This window comes from Ranitomeya variabilis, chromosome 3 (assembly GCF_051348905.1).
Source record: "Ranitomeya variabilis isolate aRanVar5 chromosome 3, aRanVar5.hap1, whole genome shotgun sequence".
Taxonomy (NCBI): domain Eukaryota; kingdom Metazoa; phylum Chordata; class Amphibia; order Anura; family Dendrobatidae; genus Ranitomeya; species Ranitomeya variabilis.
The window spans coordinates 645087494-645108225 of NC_135234.1; the positions used below are offsets into that span (position 1 = coordinate 645087494).

At 45.8% G+C, this 20732-nt stretch overlaps 1 protein-coding gene across 1 annotated transcript; it reads left to right on the forward strand.

Annotated features, from left to right (window-relative positions):
- Positions 1-6860: 6860 nt before the first annotated feature.
- On the forward strand, positions 6861-20569 carry LOC143816825 (coiled-coil domain-containing protein 89-like). Its single transcript, XM_077297702.1, has 2 exons — positions 6861-7537; positions 20113-20569. The coding sequence occupies exons 1-2, from the start codon at positions 6899-6901 to the stop codon at positions 20533-20535; spliced, it is 1062 nt and encodes a 353-aa protein (XP_077153817.1). The 5' UTR covers positions 6861-6898; the 3' UTR covers positions 20536-20569.
- Positions 20570-20732: the final 163 nt, after the last annotated feature.

The window sequence follows — 20732 nt, forward strand, 5'->3', positions numbered from 1 at the left end:
GGGCCCGGCAGATGGAACCTGTTGCGATGTTGATGCCTGCTGCGGCCCCTCCTCCACCTCCGCTTCTGAACTACTGCCGCCTGCACCCTGTTCCCCCAATGGCTGCCAATCGGGGTCAACAACCGGGTCATCTATTACCTCCTCTTCGAGCTCGTGTGCAACTTCGTCTGTGTCACTGTGTCGGTCGGTGGTATAGCGTTCGTGGCGGGGCAACATAGTCTCATCAGGGTCTGATTGTGGATCAGTACCCTGAGAGGGCAATGTGGTGGTCTGAGTCAAAGGAGCAGCATAGTACTCTGGCTGTGGCTGTGCATCAGTGCACTCCATGTCAGAATCTACTTGTAATGGGCATGGCCTGTTAAGTGTTTCACTTTCTAAGCCAGGGACGGTATGTGTAAAGAGCTCCATGGAGTAACCCGTTGTGTCGCCTGCTGCATCCTTCTCTCTTGTTGTAGTTTTTGCTGAGGAGGACAAGGAAGCGACTTGTCCCTGACCGTGAACATCCACAAGCGACGCGCTGCTTTTACATTTACCAGTTTCAGAAGAGGAGGCAAAAGAGCTAGAGGCTGAGTCTGCAATGTAAGCCAAAACTTGCTGTTGCTGCTCCGGCTTTAAAAGTGGTTTTCCTACTCCCAGAAAAGAAAGCTTTCGAGGCCTTGTGTAGCCAGACGACGAAACTGGCTCCACAGCTCCAGACTTAGGTGGAATATTTTTATCCCCACGACCACCTGATGCTCCACTACCACTACCATCATTACCAGCTGACAATGAACGCCCACGGCCACGACCTCTTGCACCAGACTTCCTCATTGTTTTAAAAACTTAACCAAAGTAACTTTATTTGTTGCTGTCAAACAACTTACACGGTGAGCTATAACTTCAGTATGATTTCTATATCCCTTAACAGGTTGGTGAGACCACAAGGAAAATCAGGCACAATGTTACACACTCTGTTTTCTGTGGCACCAAATCACAGAGATGACACACACGCAGGACTGTCACTCAAGCACAAATGTCAATATTAATCTCCCACCTATTTTTTTTTTTTCTCAGGGAGACTTTAGAAACCAAATAAGATAAAATGTTTTTTTCAGGGACAATTTAGAAACCAAATAATAAAAAAAATAAAAATAATAAATAGGCGTTCTATGGCCCACAATTTGAGAGAGAGAGGTGGCATACCCAGGAGTCAAGACTGGCACACAAGCTGAAAGGGCAATATTAATCTCCCACTGTTTTTTTATTTTTTATTTTTTTTTCAGGGAGACTTTAGAAACCAAATAATAAAAAAAAAAAAAAAAAAAAAAAAAAAGGCTTTCTATGGCCCACTGAATGAGAGATGGCACACACAGGAGTGGCACACAAGCCCTGACTGAGGCCAATATTTTTCTCCCACTGATTGATGTAGTGTTTTTTTTTAAGGTAGATTTTCGAACCCAAATCAAGGAAAAAAATAAATAGGCTTTCTATGGCCCACTAAGTGAGAGATGGCACACACAGGAGTGGCACACAAGCCCTGACTGAGGCCAATATTTTTCTCCCACTGATTGATGTAGTGTTTTTTTTTAAGGTAGATTTTCGAACCCAAATCAAGGAAAAAAATAAATAGGCTTTCTATGGCCCACTGAATGAGAGATGGCACACACAGGAGTGGCACACAAGCCCTGACTGAGGCCAATATTTTTCTCCCACTGATTGATGTAGTGTTTTTTTGTTGAGGTAGATTTTAGAACCCAAATCAAGGAAAAAAATAAATAGGCTTTCTATGGCCCACAATTTGAGAGAGAGAGGTGGCACACCCAGGAGTCAAGACTGGCACACAAGCTGAAAGGGCAATATTAATCTCCCACTGTTTTTTTATTTATTTATTTTTTTCAGGGAGACTTTAGAAACCAAATAAAAAAAAAAAATAAAAAAAAAAGGCTTTCTATGGCCCACTGAGTGAGAGATGGCACACACAGGAGTGGCACACAGGCCCTGACTGAGGCCAATATTTTTCTCCCACTGATTGATGTAGTGTTTTTTTTTAAGGTAGATTTTCGAACCCAAATCAAGGAAAAAAATAAATAGGCTTTCTATGGCCCACTAAGTGAGAGATGGCACACACAGGAGTGGCACACAAGCCCTGACTGAGGCCAATATTTTTCTCCCACTGATTGATGTAGTGTTTTTTTGTTGAGGTAGATTTTAGAACCCAAATCAAGGAAAAAAATAAATAGGCTTTCTATGGCCCACAATTTGAGAGAGAGAGGTGGCACACCCAGGAGTCAAGACTGGCACACAAGCTGAAAGGGCAATATTAATCTCCCACTGTTTATTTATTTATTTTTTTCAGGGAGACTTTAGAAACCAAATTAAAAAAAAAAAAAAAAAAAAGGCTTTCTATGGCCCACTGAGTGAGAGATGGCACACACAGGAGTGGCACACAGGCCCTGACTGAGGCCAATATTTTTCTCCCACTGATTGATGTAGTGTTTTTTTGTTAAGGTAGATTTTCGAACCCAAATCAAGGAAAAAAATAAATAGGCTTTCTATGGCCCACTAAGTGAGAGATGGCACACACAGGAGTGGCACACAAGCCCTGACTGAGGCCAATATTTTTCTCCCACTGATTGATGTAGTGTTTTTTTGTTAAGGTAGATTTTCGAACCCAAATCAAGGAAAAAAATAAATAGGCTTTCTATGGCCCACTAAGTGAGAGATGGCACACACAGGAGTGGCACACAAGCCCTGACTGAGGCCAATATTTTTCTCCCACTGATTGATGTAGTGTTTTTTTGTTAAGGTAGATTTTCGAACCCAAATCAAGGAAAAAAATAAATAGGCTTTCTATGGCCCACTAAGTGAGAGATGGCACACACAGGAGTGGCACACAAGCCCTGACTGAGGCCAATATTTTTCTCCCACTGATTGATGTAGTGTTTTTTTGTTAAGGTAGATTTTCGAACCCAAATCAAGGAAAAATATAAATAGGCTTTCTATGGCCCACTAAGTGAGAGATGGCACACACAGGAGTGGCACACAAGCCCTGACTGAGGCCAATATTTTTCTCCCACTGATTGATGTAGTGTTTTTTTTTAAGGTAGATTTTAGAACCCAAATCAAGGAAAAAAATAAATAGGCTTTCTATGGCCCACTGAGTGAGAGATGGCACACACAGGAGTGGCACACAGGCCCTGACTGAGGCCAATATTTTTCTCCCACTGATTGATGTAGTGTTTTTTTTAAGGTAGATTTTCGAACCCAAATCAAGGAAAAAAATAAATAGGCTTTCTATGGCCCACTGAGTGAGAGATGGCACACACAGGAGTGGCACACAAGCCCTGACTGAGGCCAATATTTTTCTCCCACTGATTGATGTAGTGTTTTTTTGTTGAGGTAGATTTTAGAACCCAAATCAAGGAAAAAAATAAATAGGCTTTCTATGGCCCACAATTTGAGAGAGAGAGGTGGCACACCCAGGAGTCAAGACTGGCACACAAGCTGAAAGGGCAATATTAATCTCCCGTTTTTTTATTTTTTTTTTTTTTTTTTCAGGGAGACTTTAGAAACCAAATAATAATTAAAAATAAAAAAAAAGGCTTTCTATGGCCCACTGAATGAGAGATGGCACACACAGGAGTGGCACACAAGCCCTGACTGAGGCCAATATTTTTCTCCCACTGATTGATGTAGTGTTTTTTTAGTGAGGTAGATTTTAGAACCCAAATCAAGGAAAAAAATAAATAGGCTTTCTATGGCCCACTCAGTGAGAGATGGCACACACAGGGATGGCACTCTAGCAGAAATGCAAATCTTAATCTCCCACAAAAAAAAAAACAAAAAAAAAAACAGGGACTGTCCTACAATTACTATCTCCCTGCAGTAATCTCAGCCAGGTATGGCAGGCAGCAATAGGAGTGGACTGATGCACAAATTAAATAAAAAGTGTGGACAAACAAAAAAGATAGCTGTGCAGAAAGGAAGGAACAAGAGGATATGTGCTTTGAAAAAAGCAATTGGTTTCCACAGTGGCGTACACACAGCAATACAGCTATCACGGAGCCTTCTAGGGCAGCCCAATGAGCTACAGCGCTGAGAGAAAAAAAAAAAAAAAAATGTAGCTTCCACTGTTCCTGCACACCGAAGGTGGTGTTGGACAGTGGAAATCGCTACAGCACAAGCGGTTTGGTGGTTAGTGGACCCTGCCTAACGCTATCCCTGCTTCTGACGAAGCGGCAGCAACCTCTCCCTAAGCTCAGATCAGCAGCAGTGAGATGGCGGTCGGCGGGAACGCCCCTTTATAGCCCCTGTGACGCCGCAGACAGCAAGCCAATCACTGCAATGCCCTTCTCTAAGATGGTGGGGACCAGGACCTATGTCATCACGCTGCCCACACTCTGCGTTCACCTTCATTGGCTGAGAAATGGCGCTTTTCGTGTCATTGAAACGCGACTTTGGCGCGAAAGTCGCGTACCGCATGGCCGACAAGCACAGGGGTCGGATCGGGTTTCATGAGACGCCGACTTTGCCAAAAGTCGGCGACTTTTGAAAATGAACGACCCGTTTCGCTCAACCCTACTCATGACCAATAGACAACGCCAAAAGCATCTTACCTGGGCCAAGGAGAAAAAGAACTGGACTGTTGCTCAGTGGTCCAAGGTGTTGTTTTCAGATGAAAGTAAATATTGCATTTCATTTGGAAATCAAGGTCCCAGAGTCTGGAGGAAGAGTGGAGAGGCCACAATCCAAGCTGCTTGAGGTCTAGTCTGAAGTTTCCACAATCAGTGATGGTTGGGGAGCCATGTCATCTGTTGGTGTAGGTCCACTGTGTTTTATCAAGACCAAAGTCAGTACAGCCGTCTACCAGGAAATTTTAGAGCACTTCATGCTTCCCTCTGCTGACAAGCATTTTGGAGATGAAAATTTCGTTCTCCAGCAGGACTTGGCCCCTGTCCACACTGACAAAAGTACCAATACCTGGTTTACAAACAACACTATCACTGTGCTTGATTGGACAGCAAACTCGCTTGACCTTAACCCCATAGAGAATCTATGGGATATTGTCAAGAGGAAGATGAGAGACACCAGACCCAACAATGCAGACGAGCTGAAGGCTGCTATCAAAGCAACCTGGGCTTCCATAACACCTCAGCAGTGCCACAGGCTGATCGCCTCCATGCCACGCCGCATTGATGCAGAAATTGATGTAAAAGGAGCCCCGACCAAGTATCGAGTGCATTTACTGAACATACATTTCAGTAGGCCAAGATTTTGGATTTTAAAATCATTTTTCAAGCAGTTGTTATGAAGTATTCTAATTTACTGAGATAATGACTTTTGGGTTTTCATTGACTGTAAGCCATAATCATCAACATTAACAGAAATAAACACATGAAATAGATCACTCTGTATGTAATGACTCTATCAATATATGAGAATCACTTTTTGTATTGAAGAACTGAAATAAATGAACTTTTTGATGATATTCTATCATTGTGAGAAGCAGCTGTATATATTCTCAGGATATCAGAAACTTCCAATAAAATTCATAGTCTACTACTGTTACTACTTGTATAGTATTGTTCTGTGTCATGCTGATGAATTTCCTTGGCAGTCACGTGGCTACCTGCCTCCTCAGGAATTTAGTGGCAGCCGGTCAGAGCTTCCTATTCTGCCATGTCCAGGTAACTTTGCCACAGTGTTCCTTTGATTTTGAACCTCAGCGCCCCACAAGGAATGAATGTAGTCGTGGTTAGGCATGTGCAGGGCAGATCGTTTTGCCACGTGCCCCGTTTTGCATGTGCCCCATTTTGCCATTCAGTGCTGATCGGATTCCCACTGATTAATAGGGTATGGCCAATCTACGGAACAGTTCACAATTTATATCCACTGGAGAATCCTTTTAATGCCCAAAATAAGAACATTTAGATCCTGCCAAAGACCTCCCAGAAAAGGCCTGAGACACCCATTTTGGGGGAGTTTATACTGGGATTGTTCTGGGACACGTATGCCCTGCTCATGGGATGCCAGTCTTCACGCCCAGGACCGCCCAGGTCACTATGGCCAATAAATCTTAGTTCAGATGACCACAGCTCATCGTTTCTGGATTTTTTGGTGGCGCCAATCAATATATTTGCCCATGGCCACTGTGCCCTTTTAGACATCGGGTGAGATTTTGGATTGTGAAAGGCGGCCACTTTTCGCAGAGTTGATTGGTAAGCCAAATCTGTGTGACTGCGCCGTCACATGTGGTTCAATTAACCCCTGATAACACCTTCTCGTCTGCCGACTCCTATGCCCAGGATGCTTCCCAGTGTTTTCTTCTCCAGACTGTGCTGCTCAACACAGAACTAGTATAACAGGTAACGTTTCTCCTTGCAGAGTGACATGCCTGACATTCCAGGGTAAGGAGTCTTAGAGGCCATGCAAAACTCCTGAAGAGATCATTCGCATATTTAATTTCAAAGAGAAGCATTGCATGGCCTATAAGTCTCCTTACACTGGCATGTCACTCTCCACAAGGAGAAATGTTACCACTCAGACCCCAGTCAGAGGCCTCTCATACAACCCAATCAGATCTCATACTTTGTACTGATGAGGGGCAACACCCCGGACCACCGTGTCTGAAAATTAAGATTCTGAGTTGGCTTTAACCCAAGTCATATTACAAGACTCGTTAAAGGGTCCATAGTGACTTGTAGGATCGCTGCTTCCAACAGGTGGCGCTAGAGTTCAGTCCTAGTTCTCTTCTGTTCTGAAGAGGCAATTTGCAGAACAAGTGTAAATCACCGGCACATTTCCTGTGAATGAAAAGCTACTGTCTCCATGGTAACTAGTGATTGATTGGCGGTGTCGGTGATCTGATTGGTTACTCTCTACTTCCGTCTCTTAAAAGAACCGCCCATAACAACCAGCGATGCGGTTACCATGGAGACGCGTGCGGCCCGTCCAGGAACCCTCGCACCGGGCAGCAGAGCGCAGGATGCCGGGGAAGTCCGGGGAGGATCCGGCCGGTGCATCGGTGCGAGGAGTCAGCGCTCCGCAGTGGGATGAGCAGACGGAGATGGGCATGCTGCGGTCCCGGCTGGACGAGCAGTCACAGCTCATCTGCCTGCTGAAGCGGCGGGCGGACGACACCCTGCTCCGCTGCCAGGGCCTGGAGGAGGACAACCGGCAGCTGGAGCGGCGGAGCGCGGACACCGAGGGGCTGCTGAGCGCGGAGAGGCGGCGGGCGGAGCAGCTGGAGGACAGGTTCGGGCTGCTGGCCGCCAATCACCAGGACATGATCCGCTTCAAAGACGAGTACAAGCGGCAGAACGAGGAGCTGCGGGCGGAGAACCAGCGGCTGCGGGAGGGCGCGGACCCGGCGCTGCGGGAGAAGGAGCGGAGCCTGCAGGAGCTGAGGAGCCGGCTGCAGGACGCCAGCACCGAGCTCCGGGGGGCGGAGAGGGCGCGGCGGGCGGAGACCGAGGAGCTGCGGGCGAGAGTGGAGGAGCTGCGGGGGCAGCGGGACACCGGCACCGGGGAGATCCGCACTCTGAGCCGGAGGCTGCAGGCGAGTGGCGCCACCACGTGGCTGATGAGAGGAGGGTCGGGGGCTAAATAGCAGCTGCTGCCCCATAAAGGGGGCTCCTGCACCTCCCAGCTGTAAGGGGGCACGTGGTCTGGGGTAGTGCTGCCCCTCAGAGTCCCCCCATTATCATTACCCCGCGTACAGTGTGCTCCACACAGTATGATGCCCCCACCCAGAGTGCTCTCTCTCTATATATATATGGCTTTATATACCCCGTCCCTGTACCGTGGCCCATAGTGCGCACTGACGGGGTACAAGAAGGCCCCTTGGTGACAGCCACCTACGCTCGTGGTCCATCTATTATAGAGGCGTTACCTGACGTCACGGGGTCCAAATACAAAATCTGTGTCATGACCCCGACCTGCTGTGCGTCCTGTGTAAGGCCGGGATCACACGTGCGAGGAATACGGCCGAGTCTCCCATGGTAATACCCGGCACTCCGGAGCGGAGCGTGCGGCTCCATGTATTGCTATGTGGCCGCACGCTCCGCTCCTGAGCAGTGCCGGGTATTACCATGGGAGACTCGGCCGTATTCCTCGCACGTGTGATCCCGGCCTTAAGGGCTCATACTCATTTGTGCGAGAAACGGACGAGTGCAAACCGATAAAAAATCGTATTGCACTGGGACCAATGTTATTCAATAGGTGACATCTCATCTGTGATTCTTTTCTCAGCTGAAATCGGACTGCTGCGTATTGCTGCGATTCTCGGACGAGACTCGCCAATGTAAGTCAATGGGTGCGAGAGAAAAAACGCATGGAATACGGACCATCCTTATGCCGTCCGTTTTTACGGATACCTTACCATTCTGTGGCATAGAACACTGTAAATGGTCCTGTAAATGATTGTAGAAAAATAGTAGCAGAGAAAAAGAACGCATTACATACACGTCATACGGATGCTATGTGAGAAAATCGCATTGTACTCGCATGACACTCGTCCGTTTTTTCGGTCCAGATTATGGACCTTTTTTTTCTCGCAAATGGGTATGAGCCCTAACACTGATGTCGGCATCGCCCGTGTCTGTGCCCCTGATTATAATCAGCGGTGACCCTACTGCCCAGAGAGCAGCCGAGGTCAAAGGTCACTTCCTTCAGAGGTCAGAGGCCCATAATGAATGCAGACCCCTGCAGATTTTCTTCTCTGGCCTCTTTCACATTTGTCATCTGTGAACCAAGATTGCTGTATATATGTATGTATAACATGGATGCATCGGTATCTCAGGTTTTGCACCCAAATTAGCATTTTTTGTTTTCTTTTGGGTGAAAAAAACAGATCTGTTATTGCCCAATAGAACAAAAAAATGCAACAAATGAAAATCCTGATGTAAAAGCTGATGAAACAGATACATGTGATTTCCTTATTGGTTGGACTCCGCCCCCTCCTGAGATAAGCAGCTCGCTGTCTATAGACTATGTACATACAGACCCTGGGGTGGGCAGGGTTAGCTTTCTCTGCTCTGCTTCATGCAGAATGGCTGCATCCAGTAATCTAAGTGATACATGGTTGAATTCGGTGTCATTTTGCTTACATTACACTGTTGTCAGATGAGATAAATCAAATACCAGATAGCCACATGATAACACTATCATGCACAAAATTGTGCAAAGCTGAGCCTCAAAAAGAGTGGACAGAGAAAGGAAAACCAACTCCATACAGTAGTAGAAAAATTTGGAGAAAAAGGGAGTAAATAGGGTTAAAAAGGTATTTTGTTGTAAATATATATAGTAAAATTAAGTACAAAAGACATACCGTATATACTCTGTTATACTCGAGTATAAGCCGAGATTTTCAGCCCCCAAAAAATGGGCTGAAAGTGCCCCTCTCAGCTTATACTCGAGTCATGGTCGGCGGGTGAGGGGAGCGACGACTGTCAAATACTCACCTGCTCCCGGCGCTCCTGACGTGGTCCCTGCATGTTCCACGGTCTTCGGGCACGGCAGCTTCTTCCCCCTTGAGAAAGCAATCAACAAACAAGCGAAACGTACGTTGGGGGCTCTGCTGGATCAGCGTTGTGCCATTTCCCCTATTTCTTGTCAGTTGCTGGTGAGCATTATTTTACATATATTTATTTATAGACCATATTGTCATAGTACGCTAGCACTTTAGTGACAGTATGTTCTCCAGCCTTATGTGTTTCTGTCAAGTATGGGGTGTGTGGCACTAGCGATCTTTCCATTTTCATCCTTTTGTAACTTTATAATCATGTCTTTTGTACTTAATTTTACTATATATATTTACAATAAAATACCTTTTTAAACCTATTTACTCCCTTTTTCTCCAAATGTTTCTGTTATCAGATGAGATAGCAAAAACCTGACGGACTCCATTTAATTAACTCGCCCCTACTGTGACGGCTGGGTCTGCTTCTGTTTGGTGCGGCTGTGATGTTGGGTGGTATGTGTGGTGGAGCTAATGCTTCTCCTGGTTTGTATCTGGAGCGCAGGTAAGGGTACCGTCACACAATGCCATTTTGATCGCTACGACGGCACGATCCGTGACGTCGCAGCGATCGTATGATTATCGCTCCAGCGTCGTAGACTGCGGTCACACGTTGCAATCACGGCGCTGGAGCGATGCCGAAGTCCCCGGGTAACCAGGGTAAACATCGGGTTACTAAGCGCAGGGCCGCGCTTAGTAACCCGATGTTTACCCTGGTTACCAGCGTAAAAGTAAAAAAAACAAACAGTACATACTTACATTCCGGTGTCTGTCCCCCGGTGTTCTGCTTCTCTGCACTGTGTAAGCACAGCGGCCGGAAAGCAGAGCGGTGACGTCAGACGTCACCGCTGTGCTCGCTTTCTGGCTGGCCGGCGCTCACAGTGCAGAGAAGCTGAGACGCCGCAGGACAGACACCGGAATGTAAGTATGTACTGTTTGTTTTTTTTACTTTTACGCTGGTAACCACGGTAAACATCGGGTTACTAAGCGCGGCCCTGCGCTTAGTAACCCGATGTTTACCCTGGTTACAAGCAAACACATCGCTGGATCGCTGTCACACACAACGATCCAGCGATGTCAGCGGGAGATCCAGCGACGAAAGAAAGTTCCATACGATCTGTTACGACGTACGATTCTCAGCAGGATCCCTGATCGCTGCTGCGTGTCAGACACTGCGATATCGTATGGATATCGCTGGAACGTCACGGATCGTACCGTCGTAGCGATCAAAGTGTGACTGTGTGACGGTACCCTAACTCTTTGTAGTGATAAGATTTGTAAAGAACTGATCTCAGTACTAAGATGTTCGAAACAGATGTGTATTACTTCAGGTCTCCTCACAGTGCAAAATCCATCACTGCTCACGTTAGATTTATAGTAGGAGGTCTGCAGTATCACATAGGAGACGCATCACGTAGGCAGGGCCGGGTTTAGACAAAGTGGGGCCCCAAATGCTAACTTATTGCACCATTACACAGAAACATCTCTGTTGTATTTACACTCGCTGAGTTCAGAACGTTAAACGAGCATGATCAACAATATTGAAGTCGTTCGACGCTTGTTTACCACCCTCTTTACTCAGGAAGATTGATGGGTACAGATAGTCCTCCGATACAGTATAATGCAGGTGTCATATAGTACATATAGTATAATGCTCTCCCCATGGTCCTTGATAGAGTATAATGCAGCCCCCTCAGGTTATACTGCAGCCAACTCATAAAGTATAATGCAGCTCCACACACACATTATAATGTAACCCATCATACAGTATAATGCAACCCCCCTGATAGTATACTGCAGCCACTCATACAGTATAATGCAACCCCACACACAGTATAATGTAGCCCCATCATAGAACATAATGCAGCCCCCTCAGAGTATAATACAGCGCCCCTCAGAGTATAATGCAGCCCCCTCAGAGAATAATGTAGGCCCCTCAGAACATAATGCAGCCCCCCCCACACACACACACAGTATAATGCAGCCCCCCCCCACACAGTATAATGCAGCCCCCACAAACAGTATAATGAAGCCACACACACAGTATAGTAATATGCAAAATCCCAAAATCATATCGACAGTCTGGGTGAGAGCACATAAAAATAATGAGCCCCCAGACAAATTATATCCGCTCCATAGAATATATATAGAACAGGGAGAACAAAGAGCATACAATATAGATATATATAAACAAAATCTTTATTAATACAAATATTAAAATTACTATCAGTAGTATGTCGTAATATCTCTATTCCAATGCAAAACAGAAGGGGAAGCAACCACCCTAATACACCCCAGCAGTACTGAATAATTGCCCCAAGGGGGAAAGAAGGCACAGTATAGTCCCCACATGCGGTATAGGAAAAGTAAGCCCATGTAACGGAAATATATCTAGTAATCAGATACACGTGTACCCGCATAAAGGGAAGTCCTTTAGCTGTCTATGACATCCTAACAGTAAACAGAGGGGCTTACCAGAGAGAGGGGTGAAAAGGAGAGGTGCAGCCGGAGAAACAACCCCACAGTATAGTGCAGCGCCCGCAAACAGAGTAATGCAGCCCCCCACACACACAGTATAATGCAGCCCCACACTCACAGTATAATGCAGCCCCCTACACACAGTATAGTGCAGCCTCCCCACACACACAGTATAGTGCAGCCTCCCCACATACAGTATACTGCAGCCACTCCACACACAGTATAATGAAGTTCCCCACACACACAGTATAGTGCAGCCTCCTCACACACACGCAATATAATGCAGCCCCCCCACACACTCAGTATAATGCAGCGCCCGAACACACATGATATAATGCAGCCCCCCCAGTCACATTATAATGGAGCCCCCCCACAGACAGTATAGTGCAGCCTCCCCACTCACAGTATAATGCAGCCCACCACACACTGTATATTGCAATACACACACACAATACTTACCTCTCTTCCTTGTTCCTCCGCTGCTCTGGCTTCTGCAGAGCATCTCGTCAGCTCCACTGCTGGCACACGCTGCTGAGGCAGAAGGGGAGTGATGGGAGAGGGAGCGTCATATGACGCTATCTCCTCCATCACTGCTTTGAACTGTATCTACGATGCTGATAAGATGAATGCGCGATGCTGGGGGGGTCGGTGCTGGGCCCCTCTTACTCTGGTGCTCCATACCGACCACTGGCTGAGGCCCCTGGAGGAGCATGGGGCCCTAGGCAGCTGCCTGGTCTGCCTATCCCTAACTTCGGGCCAGCACGTAGGAGACACAAAGAGAGCTGTATACATTACATAGGAGACACAGACTGGTCTATACATCATATTAGAGACCGGGACTGCCGTTACATCACATAGGAGATACCGAAACTGCTGTGTATATATCACATAGGAGACACCAAGACTGTTGTATATGTCACATAGGAGACATTATTATTATTTATTTATATAGCACCATTAATTCCATGGTGCTGTACATGAGAAAGGGGTTACATACAGGGTTATAGATATCATTTACAGTAAACAGGTTTACAGTGACACACTGGTACAGAGGGGAGAGAGGACCCTGTCCTTGCGGACTTACATTCTATGGGATAGCGGGGAAGAGACAGAAGGTAGGGGTGAGGTGGCGGCGGCTCTGGCGGTGGTGAGGCGGCGGCTCGGTTATTGTAGGCTGTAGGCTTTCCTGAAGAGATGGGTTTTCAGGTTCCGTCTGAAGGATCCGAGGGTGGTGGATAATCGGATGTGTTGAGGCATGGAATTCCAGAGGATGGGGGATATTCGGGAGAAATCTTGGAGGCGATTGTGTGAGGAACGAATAAGTGTGGAGGAGAGTAGGAGGTCTTGGGATGAACGAAGATTACGTGAGGGAAGATATTGGGAGATTAGTTCAGAGATATAGGGAGGGGACAGGTTGTGGATGGCTTTGTAGATCAGTGTTAGTAGTTTGAACTGGATTCGTTGGGGGATTGGGAGCCAGTGGAGGAATTTGCAGAGGGGAGAAGCAGGGGAGTAGCGAGGAGAGAGGTAGATTAGGCGGGCAGCAGAGTTGAGGACAGACTGGAGTGGTGCAAGAGAGTTAGCGGGGAGGCCACAGAGGAGGGTGTTGCAGTAATCGAGGCGGGAGATGATGAGAGCATGCACAAGAGTTTTGGTAGATTGTGGGCTGAGGAAGGGATGGATTCTGGCAATATTTTTGAGTTGGAGGCGACAGGAGGTGGCAAGAGCTTGGACGTGAGGTTTGAAGGACAGGGCAGAGTCAAGAGTTACCCCGAGGCAGCGGATTTCAGGAGCGGGAGAGAGCGTGATGCCGTTTACCATAATAGATAGATTGGGTAGGGGGGATACGTGAGGTGGGGGAAAGATGATGAATTCGGTTTTGTCTACATTGAGTCTTAGGAAGCGAGAGGTGAAGAAGGAGGATATAGATGACAGACACTTCGGGATTCTGGACAGCAGGGAGGTGACATCTGGGCCAGAGAGGTAGATCTGAGTGTCGTCCGCATACAGGTGGTACTGAAAGCCATGGGACTTTGAGTTGTCCTAGGCCAAGGGTATAGATGGAAAAAAGTAGGGGTCCTAGGACAGAGCCTTGAGGGACTCCAACAGAGAGAGGGCGGGATGAGGAGGTAGTGTGGGAGTGGGAAACGCTAAATGTGCGGTTGGATAGGTATGAGGCATTCCAGGATAGGGCGAGGTCTTTGATGCCAAGGGAAGAAAGAATCTGTAGCAGTAGGCAGTGATCGACTGTGTCGAAAGCAGAGGACAGGTCAAGAAGGAGGAGGATGGAGAACTGTCTGTTAGCTTTGGCTGTGACTAAGTCATTAGTAATTTTTGTCAGGGCAGTTTCGGTGGAGTGGTGGGGGCGGAAGCCAGATTGGAGGTTGTCAAGGAGAGAGTTAGGTGAGAGGTGGGAGGAAAGTTGACCATGGACATGCTGCTCAAGGAGTTTTGAAGCAAAAGGGAGCAGTGATATGGGGCGATAGCTGGGCATAGCAGTTGGGTCAAGGTTAGTTTTTCTGAGAATGGGTGTGATGGTGGCATGTTTGAAGGCAGAGTGGAAGGTACCAGAAGAGAGCGATAGGTTGAAGAGATGGGTTAGGGCTGGAATAAGCATGTTAGTGAGGTTGGGGAGCAGGTGGGAATGCATGGGGTCAAGTGCACAGGTGGTGAGGTGTGATTTGGAAAAGAGGCGAGTAAGCTCTCCTTCAGTGACATAGAAACTGTTGTATGTACATCACATAGGAGACACTGGGGCTGGAGTATGTACATCACAGGAGACTTGGGGCTGCGGCATAGTGATCACAGGAGATGCTGTGGCTGCAGTATAATCATCACAGGGGACATGGGGTGCGATATAGACATCACAGAAGATATAAGGCTGCGGCATAGACATTACAGGAGAAATGGAGCTGCAGCGTAGACATCACAGGAGATATGGCATAGTTAACAAAGGAGATGCTTGGTTTTGCGGTATAGTCATCACAGGAGATACTGGGGCTGTGGTATAGTAATCAATGGAGACTCTGGGGCTGAGGTATAGTCATCACAGGAAACACTGTAGTTGCAGTATAGCTATCACACTAGACACTGGGTCTGCAATATAGTCATCACAGTAGATGCTGGAGTTGCAGTATAGTCATCACAATAGACACGGGTTGTGGTATAGTCATTACAGTAGACGCTGGGGCTGCGGTATAGTAATCACAAGAGACACGTTCTGGGGTATAGATATCATAGAAGACGCTGGGGCTGTGGTATAGACATCACAAGAGACATGGGGCTGTGGTATTGAAAACACGAGAGATGCTGGATCTGCGGTATAGGTCTCACAGGAGATTCTGGGTTTGCTGTATAAACATCACAGGAGACGCTGGGGCTGCGGTATAGTCATCACAGGAGACACTTGTTGCAGTATAGTCATCACAGTAGATGCTGAGGTTGTGGTATAGTCATCACAATAGACACTGAGGTTGTGATATAGTCATCACAGTAGACACTGGGGCTCCAGTATACAGTAGTCATCACAGTAGATGCTGGGGCTGCGGTATAGTCATCACAGTAGATGCTGGGGCTGCAGTATAGTCATCACAGTAGATGCTGGGGCTGCAGTATAGTCATCACAGTAGATGCTGGGGCTGCGGTATAGTCATCACAGTAGATGCTGGGGCTGCCTCAACAGGGAAATGTAAATAGAAAATATCACCCGGGCTTGCAAGCAGGAAGTACAGTATATCAACACTCAGGTCCAGGTGTGGCCATTAGTACCGGGGGAGGTGGCCACTAGTCTGCAACGCAAACTACAGACACCTTCTGCAGGCAGATGCAGTGCAACAATCTGCAGCCTCTGACACATCTGTGACACTGGTGCTGGCACTATAGTCATCAAAGTAGACACTGCGGCTGCGGTATAGTCATCACAGTAGATGCTGGGGCTGCCGCTGTTGTCTTCTGTGAATACGTACTGGCACTGACCAGCATCTGGACGTAATCTTTCATTGCACATTGTGTGTGTTTTTTTAACCCTTTACTACTATTGGATTAATAATGGATAGGTGTCTTATTGACATCTCTCCATTATTAACCAGGCTTATTGTCACCATACATTAGCAAGGTGACATTAACCCCTTATTACCCCATATCCCACCGCTACTCGGGAGTGGGAAGAGAGAGGCTAAGTGCCAGAATAGGTGCATCTTACAGATGTGCCTTTTCTGGGGTGGCTGGGGGCAGATGTTTTTAGCCAGGGGGGGCCAATAACCATGGTCCCTCTCTAGGCTATTAATATCTGCCCTCAGTCACTGGCTTTCCCACTGTGGCGGAGAAAATTGCGCGGCAGCCCACGCCAGTTTTTTCCGTGATTTAACCCTTTATTTTAACACCTAGAGCTCCCAAATTTTGCACACAGACACTTCTAACATTATTACTGAGGAATATGTAAAAATATAAGGGATATGCCATGGTTTACTGTATGTAAACCATGTCTCATATCCTGTCGGGTTTGATAAGGACATGGCAAAAGCCGGCAATTGAATTACCAACTTTTAAGCTATCTAGCTCTGTATTAAATATAAATATATATATCTGTGTGTGTGTCACTGACATATATTTATATATATATATATATATATATATATATATATATATATATATATATATATATATATATATATATATATATATATAGTGTATATATGTTTTCACGAATATTTGAGCCCATGGATCCATTCTATGTCCATTTTGCAAGCCGGTGAGAAAATCTCGCCGTATGGATGCCATATGGATAATTTTTGGAGAAAAAAATCGCATCCTCGCATTGAATACGGATCACTGTTCAGGAAATTTTCTGCGTATCTCGGCTGTAAAAAGCGAACTGTATTTTGATACGTTAGGTGTGACCCCGGCCTTATAAGAAGAGATTCTCAGACATGTCAGGAGAGGAGACAGAGTGTCACATAGACAGACAGCACATAATGTGCGATTATACGGACAGGAGATGTTTGGATTGGTGGCTGAGAGCGTTACCAAGAGCTCAGAGCAGTCAGCTGGAAATAACAAGCAAATTAGATTTTCCACCTCCTGCCATCAGCAATTATTTCCCTTGCAGGTCATTTATTATCTCCTGTACAGCAGTCGTGGCAGTGACTCCTGTAATCTGATAGAAGCCTTTGTTTTAGGGGCTTATTGGTTAATTCTGCTGCTATGTGACATACTCAGGATTCGTAAAATCTCTGCTGTCAGTAAATGAAAGCTTTCTTGTGGCCATCAAAGTGGCTGAAAACAGGGACAAATCTGCTGAAGCATTACCACCTCTGGGTACAGTTAGGCAAACTCTCTGCTTTGGGGAATAAAAAGGTAGTTTCAGCACCTGGATGAGAATTATGAAGAATTCATACCCAAAGTAGATAAAGCATTACATGTATTACTCTTCATGGTAATAATAACCAAAGTTGAATTGAATCCCAAATCTCTATATACAGTGGAGAAAATAAGTATTTGATGCGCTGCTGATTTTGCAAGTTTTCTCACCTACAAAGAATGGAGAGGTCTGTAATTTTTATTGTAGTTACACTTCAACTTCACAATTTGAAATGAAAATCACATTGTATGATGTTTAACCCCTTTCCGACATCAGGCGTACATTTACACCGATGTCCCTCCCTTTGATCTGGCTCCGGCGGTGAGCCCACATCTTTCTCGGGACATGTCAGCTGTTTTCAACAGCTGACATGTGCCTGCAATATCCGCGGGTGGAATCGCGATCCACCCGTGGTTATTAACTAGTACAATGCCGCTGTCTAACGGTGACAGCAGCATTTAACAAGCGCTTCCGGCAATCGTGACGGAAATCCACCCACCTGTGACCCGCATCACGTGATCGTGGGTCACTGGTGTGTTGGCATCACAACCGGAGGTCTGGAGACCTCTATGGTTGTCAGTGCCTGCTTGCTGTGAGCGCCTCCCAGTGGTCGGCGCTCATAGCTAGTGAGTAATTCTGCTATATAGTGACAATCTGATCATAGCCTGTATGTAGAGACGGTCGGGTTATGGCAGCTTCTAGTCTCCTGGAGTCTTCTGGAGGCTATTGAAGCATGCCAAAAGTTTAAAAAAAAATGATTTTAAAAATATAAAAAAATATAAAGGTTTAAATCACCCCCCCCTTTCCCCCCATTCAAAATAAAACAATAAAAAAAAAAAACATACACATATTTGATATCGTCGCATTCAGAATCGCCCGATCTATCAATAAAAAAAAAGTATTAACCTGATCGCTAAATGGCGTAGTGATAAAAAAAAGTCAAAATGCCAGAATTGCTTTTTTTGGTTGTTACGACATTACATTAAAATTCAATAACGGGCGATCAAAAGAACGTATCTGCACCAAAATGGTATTAAAAACGTCAAGTAGGCGCGCAAAAAATAAGCCTTCACCCAACCCGAGATCACAAAAAATGGAGACACTACAGATATCGGAAAATGGCCCTTTTTTATTTCTTTTTTATTTATTTTTTTTTAACAAAGTTTAGAATTTTTTTCCACCACTTAGATAAAAAAGAACCTAGACATGTTTGGTGTATTTGAACTCATAATGACCTGGATAATCATAATGGCAGGTCAAACAAAAAACAAGTGTGGTATATTGCAGTTTTTTTGCAATTTCACTGCACTTGGATTTTTTTCCCATTTTCCAGTGCATGATATGGTAAAACCAATGCTGTTGTTCAAAAGTATAACTCGTTTCGCAAAAAAACAAGCCCTCACACGGCCATATTGATGGAAAAATAAAAAAGTTATGGCTCTGAGAGGAAGGGGAACAAAAAACGCAAAACCGAAAAAAGCTCCAGGGGTTAAGGGGTTAAATAATTAAATTGTGCTTTTATTCCTTTGAGTGTGCACTGTCACTGCGCACTAAGAGGAATAAAAGCACTGAGCAGGGAGCGCACACTGAGCATATGTCGGAATTGACAGCTAATGCATGCTCACTAGATTAGGCGCTCGCCCAGCCCTGTAAACAGATGTCATGGATGACCCTTTATTTCAGAGTGAGGAAAGCCACTGCCGCAGTGACCGCAACCCCGGCCCCCAGAAGACGTCCAATTTCAGTATCCCAGCATGCACTGGCAATTCTCAAACAAATCTTCATCAGAATGGAATAATAAAAAAGCAGGAACATATAGTAGAGAGGGAATAGTAGGGAATTTTTAATTAAAGTGTGATAGAAAATCAATCAGATTATTACATTGAATAGACAGACATTTAGGATGAAATTCAACTTTGGTATTGGAGAACGCCTTCAATGCTGTTATCAGTGATTGACAGCTACATTTAAGGGGTTAATAGCACTGATTGGATCTGCTGTTATAAACAGGTGATGGCTGATCAGCTCCTGAGCCCGCTCTATACAACCCAACTAGCTCCATGAAATATCTGTCAAGGATCCTAAAGGGGTTCAAAGATGATGTGAAGTGATACTCTCTTTGTGCCTCTTGACACTCCCTTTTCCAAAATTGACATGCTCCCACTGGTCTCCACATTGCCCACTCAGCCAATCATTGCCCACAGCTGTCTCCGACAGTGAGTAAGCGGCATTTCCTGGGATATACAAAGTGTCATAAGTATATGAGTGCCGTAAGAAGGCTCTGCACAGCGCAGACGTCACACGCGGCATATTCCAGTATTGCACATGGGGCCTAAAGTAGCATTTACTCTGCAAGATCATCGTGAACATGTGATGTTAAAATTATCTTGCAGTGTAAACAGGCTGTAGAGAACCTGATGAAGGAGCAAAACACTTGTTCATCAGATGAAATTATATTTTGCACAGCGTAAAAGATCATTGTACTCCCTGTGTAGGACCATGGCAGCCTTTGTGCACTGACCAATCTAGTATGGATCGCTCAGTGCAAATCATTTGCCTTGGTCTGTCTGTGTAAACAGGCATTTAAACAACCGCCTATCGGTAAAAGTTTGCTGATCTGCAATATTGAGCAGCCCATTGGACGTTGTCAACAAGTGACCATGAATATAGCATTTTTGTGCATTAATGTTAATCCTTCTATCTGGTTGATATGAACTATACACACATCACAATGTACTCATTGCTGAGCACTTATTTATATATCATCTGTGATTTTCAGCTTTCAGAGCTGACGTGTCAGGAGCTACAGGAGAAGACGCTCCACTTGGAGGAGGTACAAAACACTGAGCAAAAAGAAGCTGAAAAAAAGATGGCGGAACTAAACCAGGAGAAGCAGGACCTCCTACACCTGTGCATGGAACGCGGGCGTTCTATACAAGAGCACCAGAGAGAAGTCGCTGATATTCGTCTTCGCCTGCAGGCCATGGAGAAGGCGCGACGAGAGGCAGAAGAGCGCTATCAGAGAGACGTGGCTGCTGTAGATGCTGGTGCCAGAGTTGTGGAGCTAAATGCAAGACTGGCAGACAGCGAAAAAGAGATGGCACAACTACAACGAGAGTTTGAGGCCTACAAGAAGCACAGTGGTGACCTGCTGGCCAAGGAGAGGGAGCTGAACACCAAACTCCGCCATCTGATTGGCTGACAGCCTGACTTTGGCAGCACTTGAGTAGGATGTAGTGGGTATGGCTGCCATCTGGCAGGATTATAAGCGCTTTCCTCTCGGAATATACCTGACTGTGCACATGTAGATGTTCTTCTGTTTGTATAGTTTCAAAAAGTTTGCAATATGCCAAAATTCATAGTGTAAAGCCTTTTATTGATACATGTTTAGTTTACTTT

Bases quoted from the DNA above. Each gene is read 5' to 3' on its own strand.
- LOC143816825 (XM_077297702.1), top strand. From the start codon at position 6,899: ATGCGGTTACCATGGAGACGCGTGCGGCCCGTCCAGGAACCCTCGCAC. The intron at 7,538-20,112 runs GCGAGTGGCGCC...TGTGATTTTCAG, and splicing joins CTCTGAGCCGGAGGCTGCAG to CTTTCAGAGCTGACGTGTCA.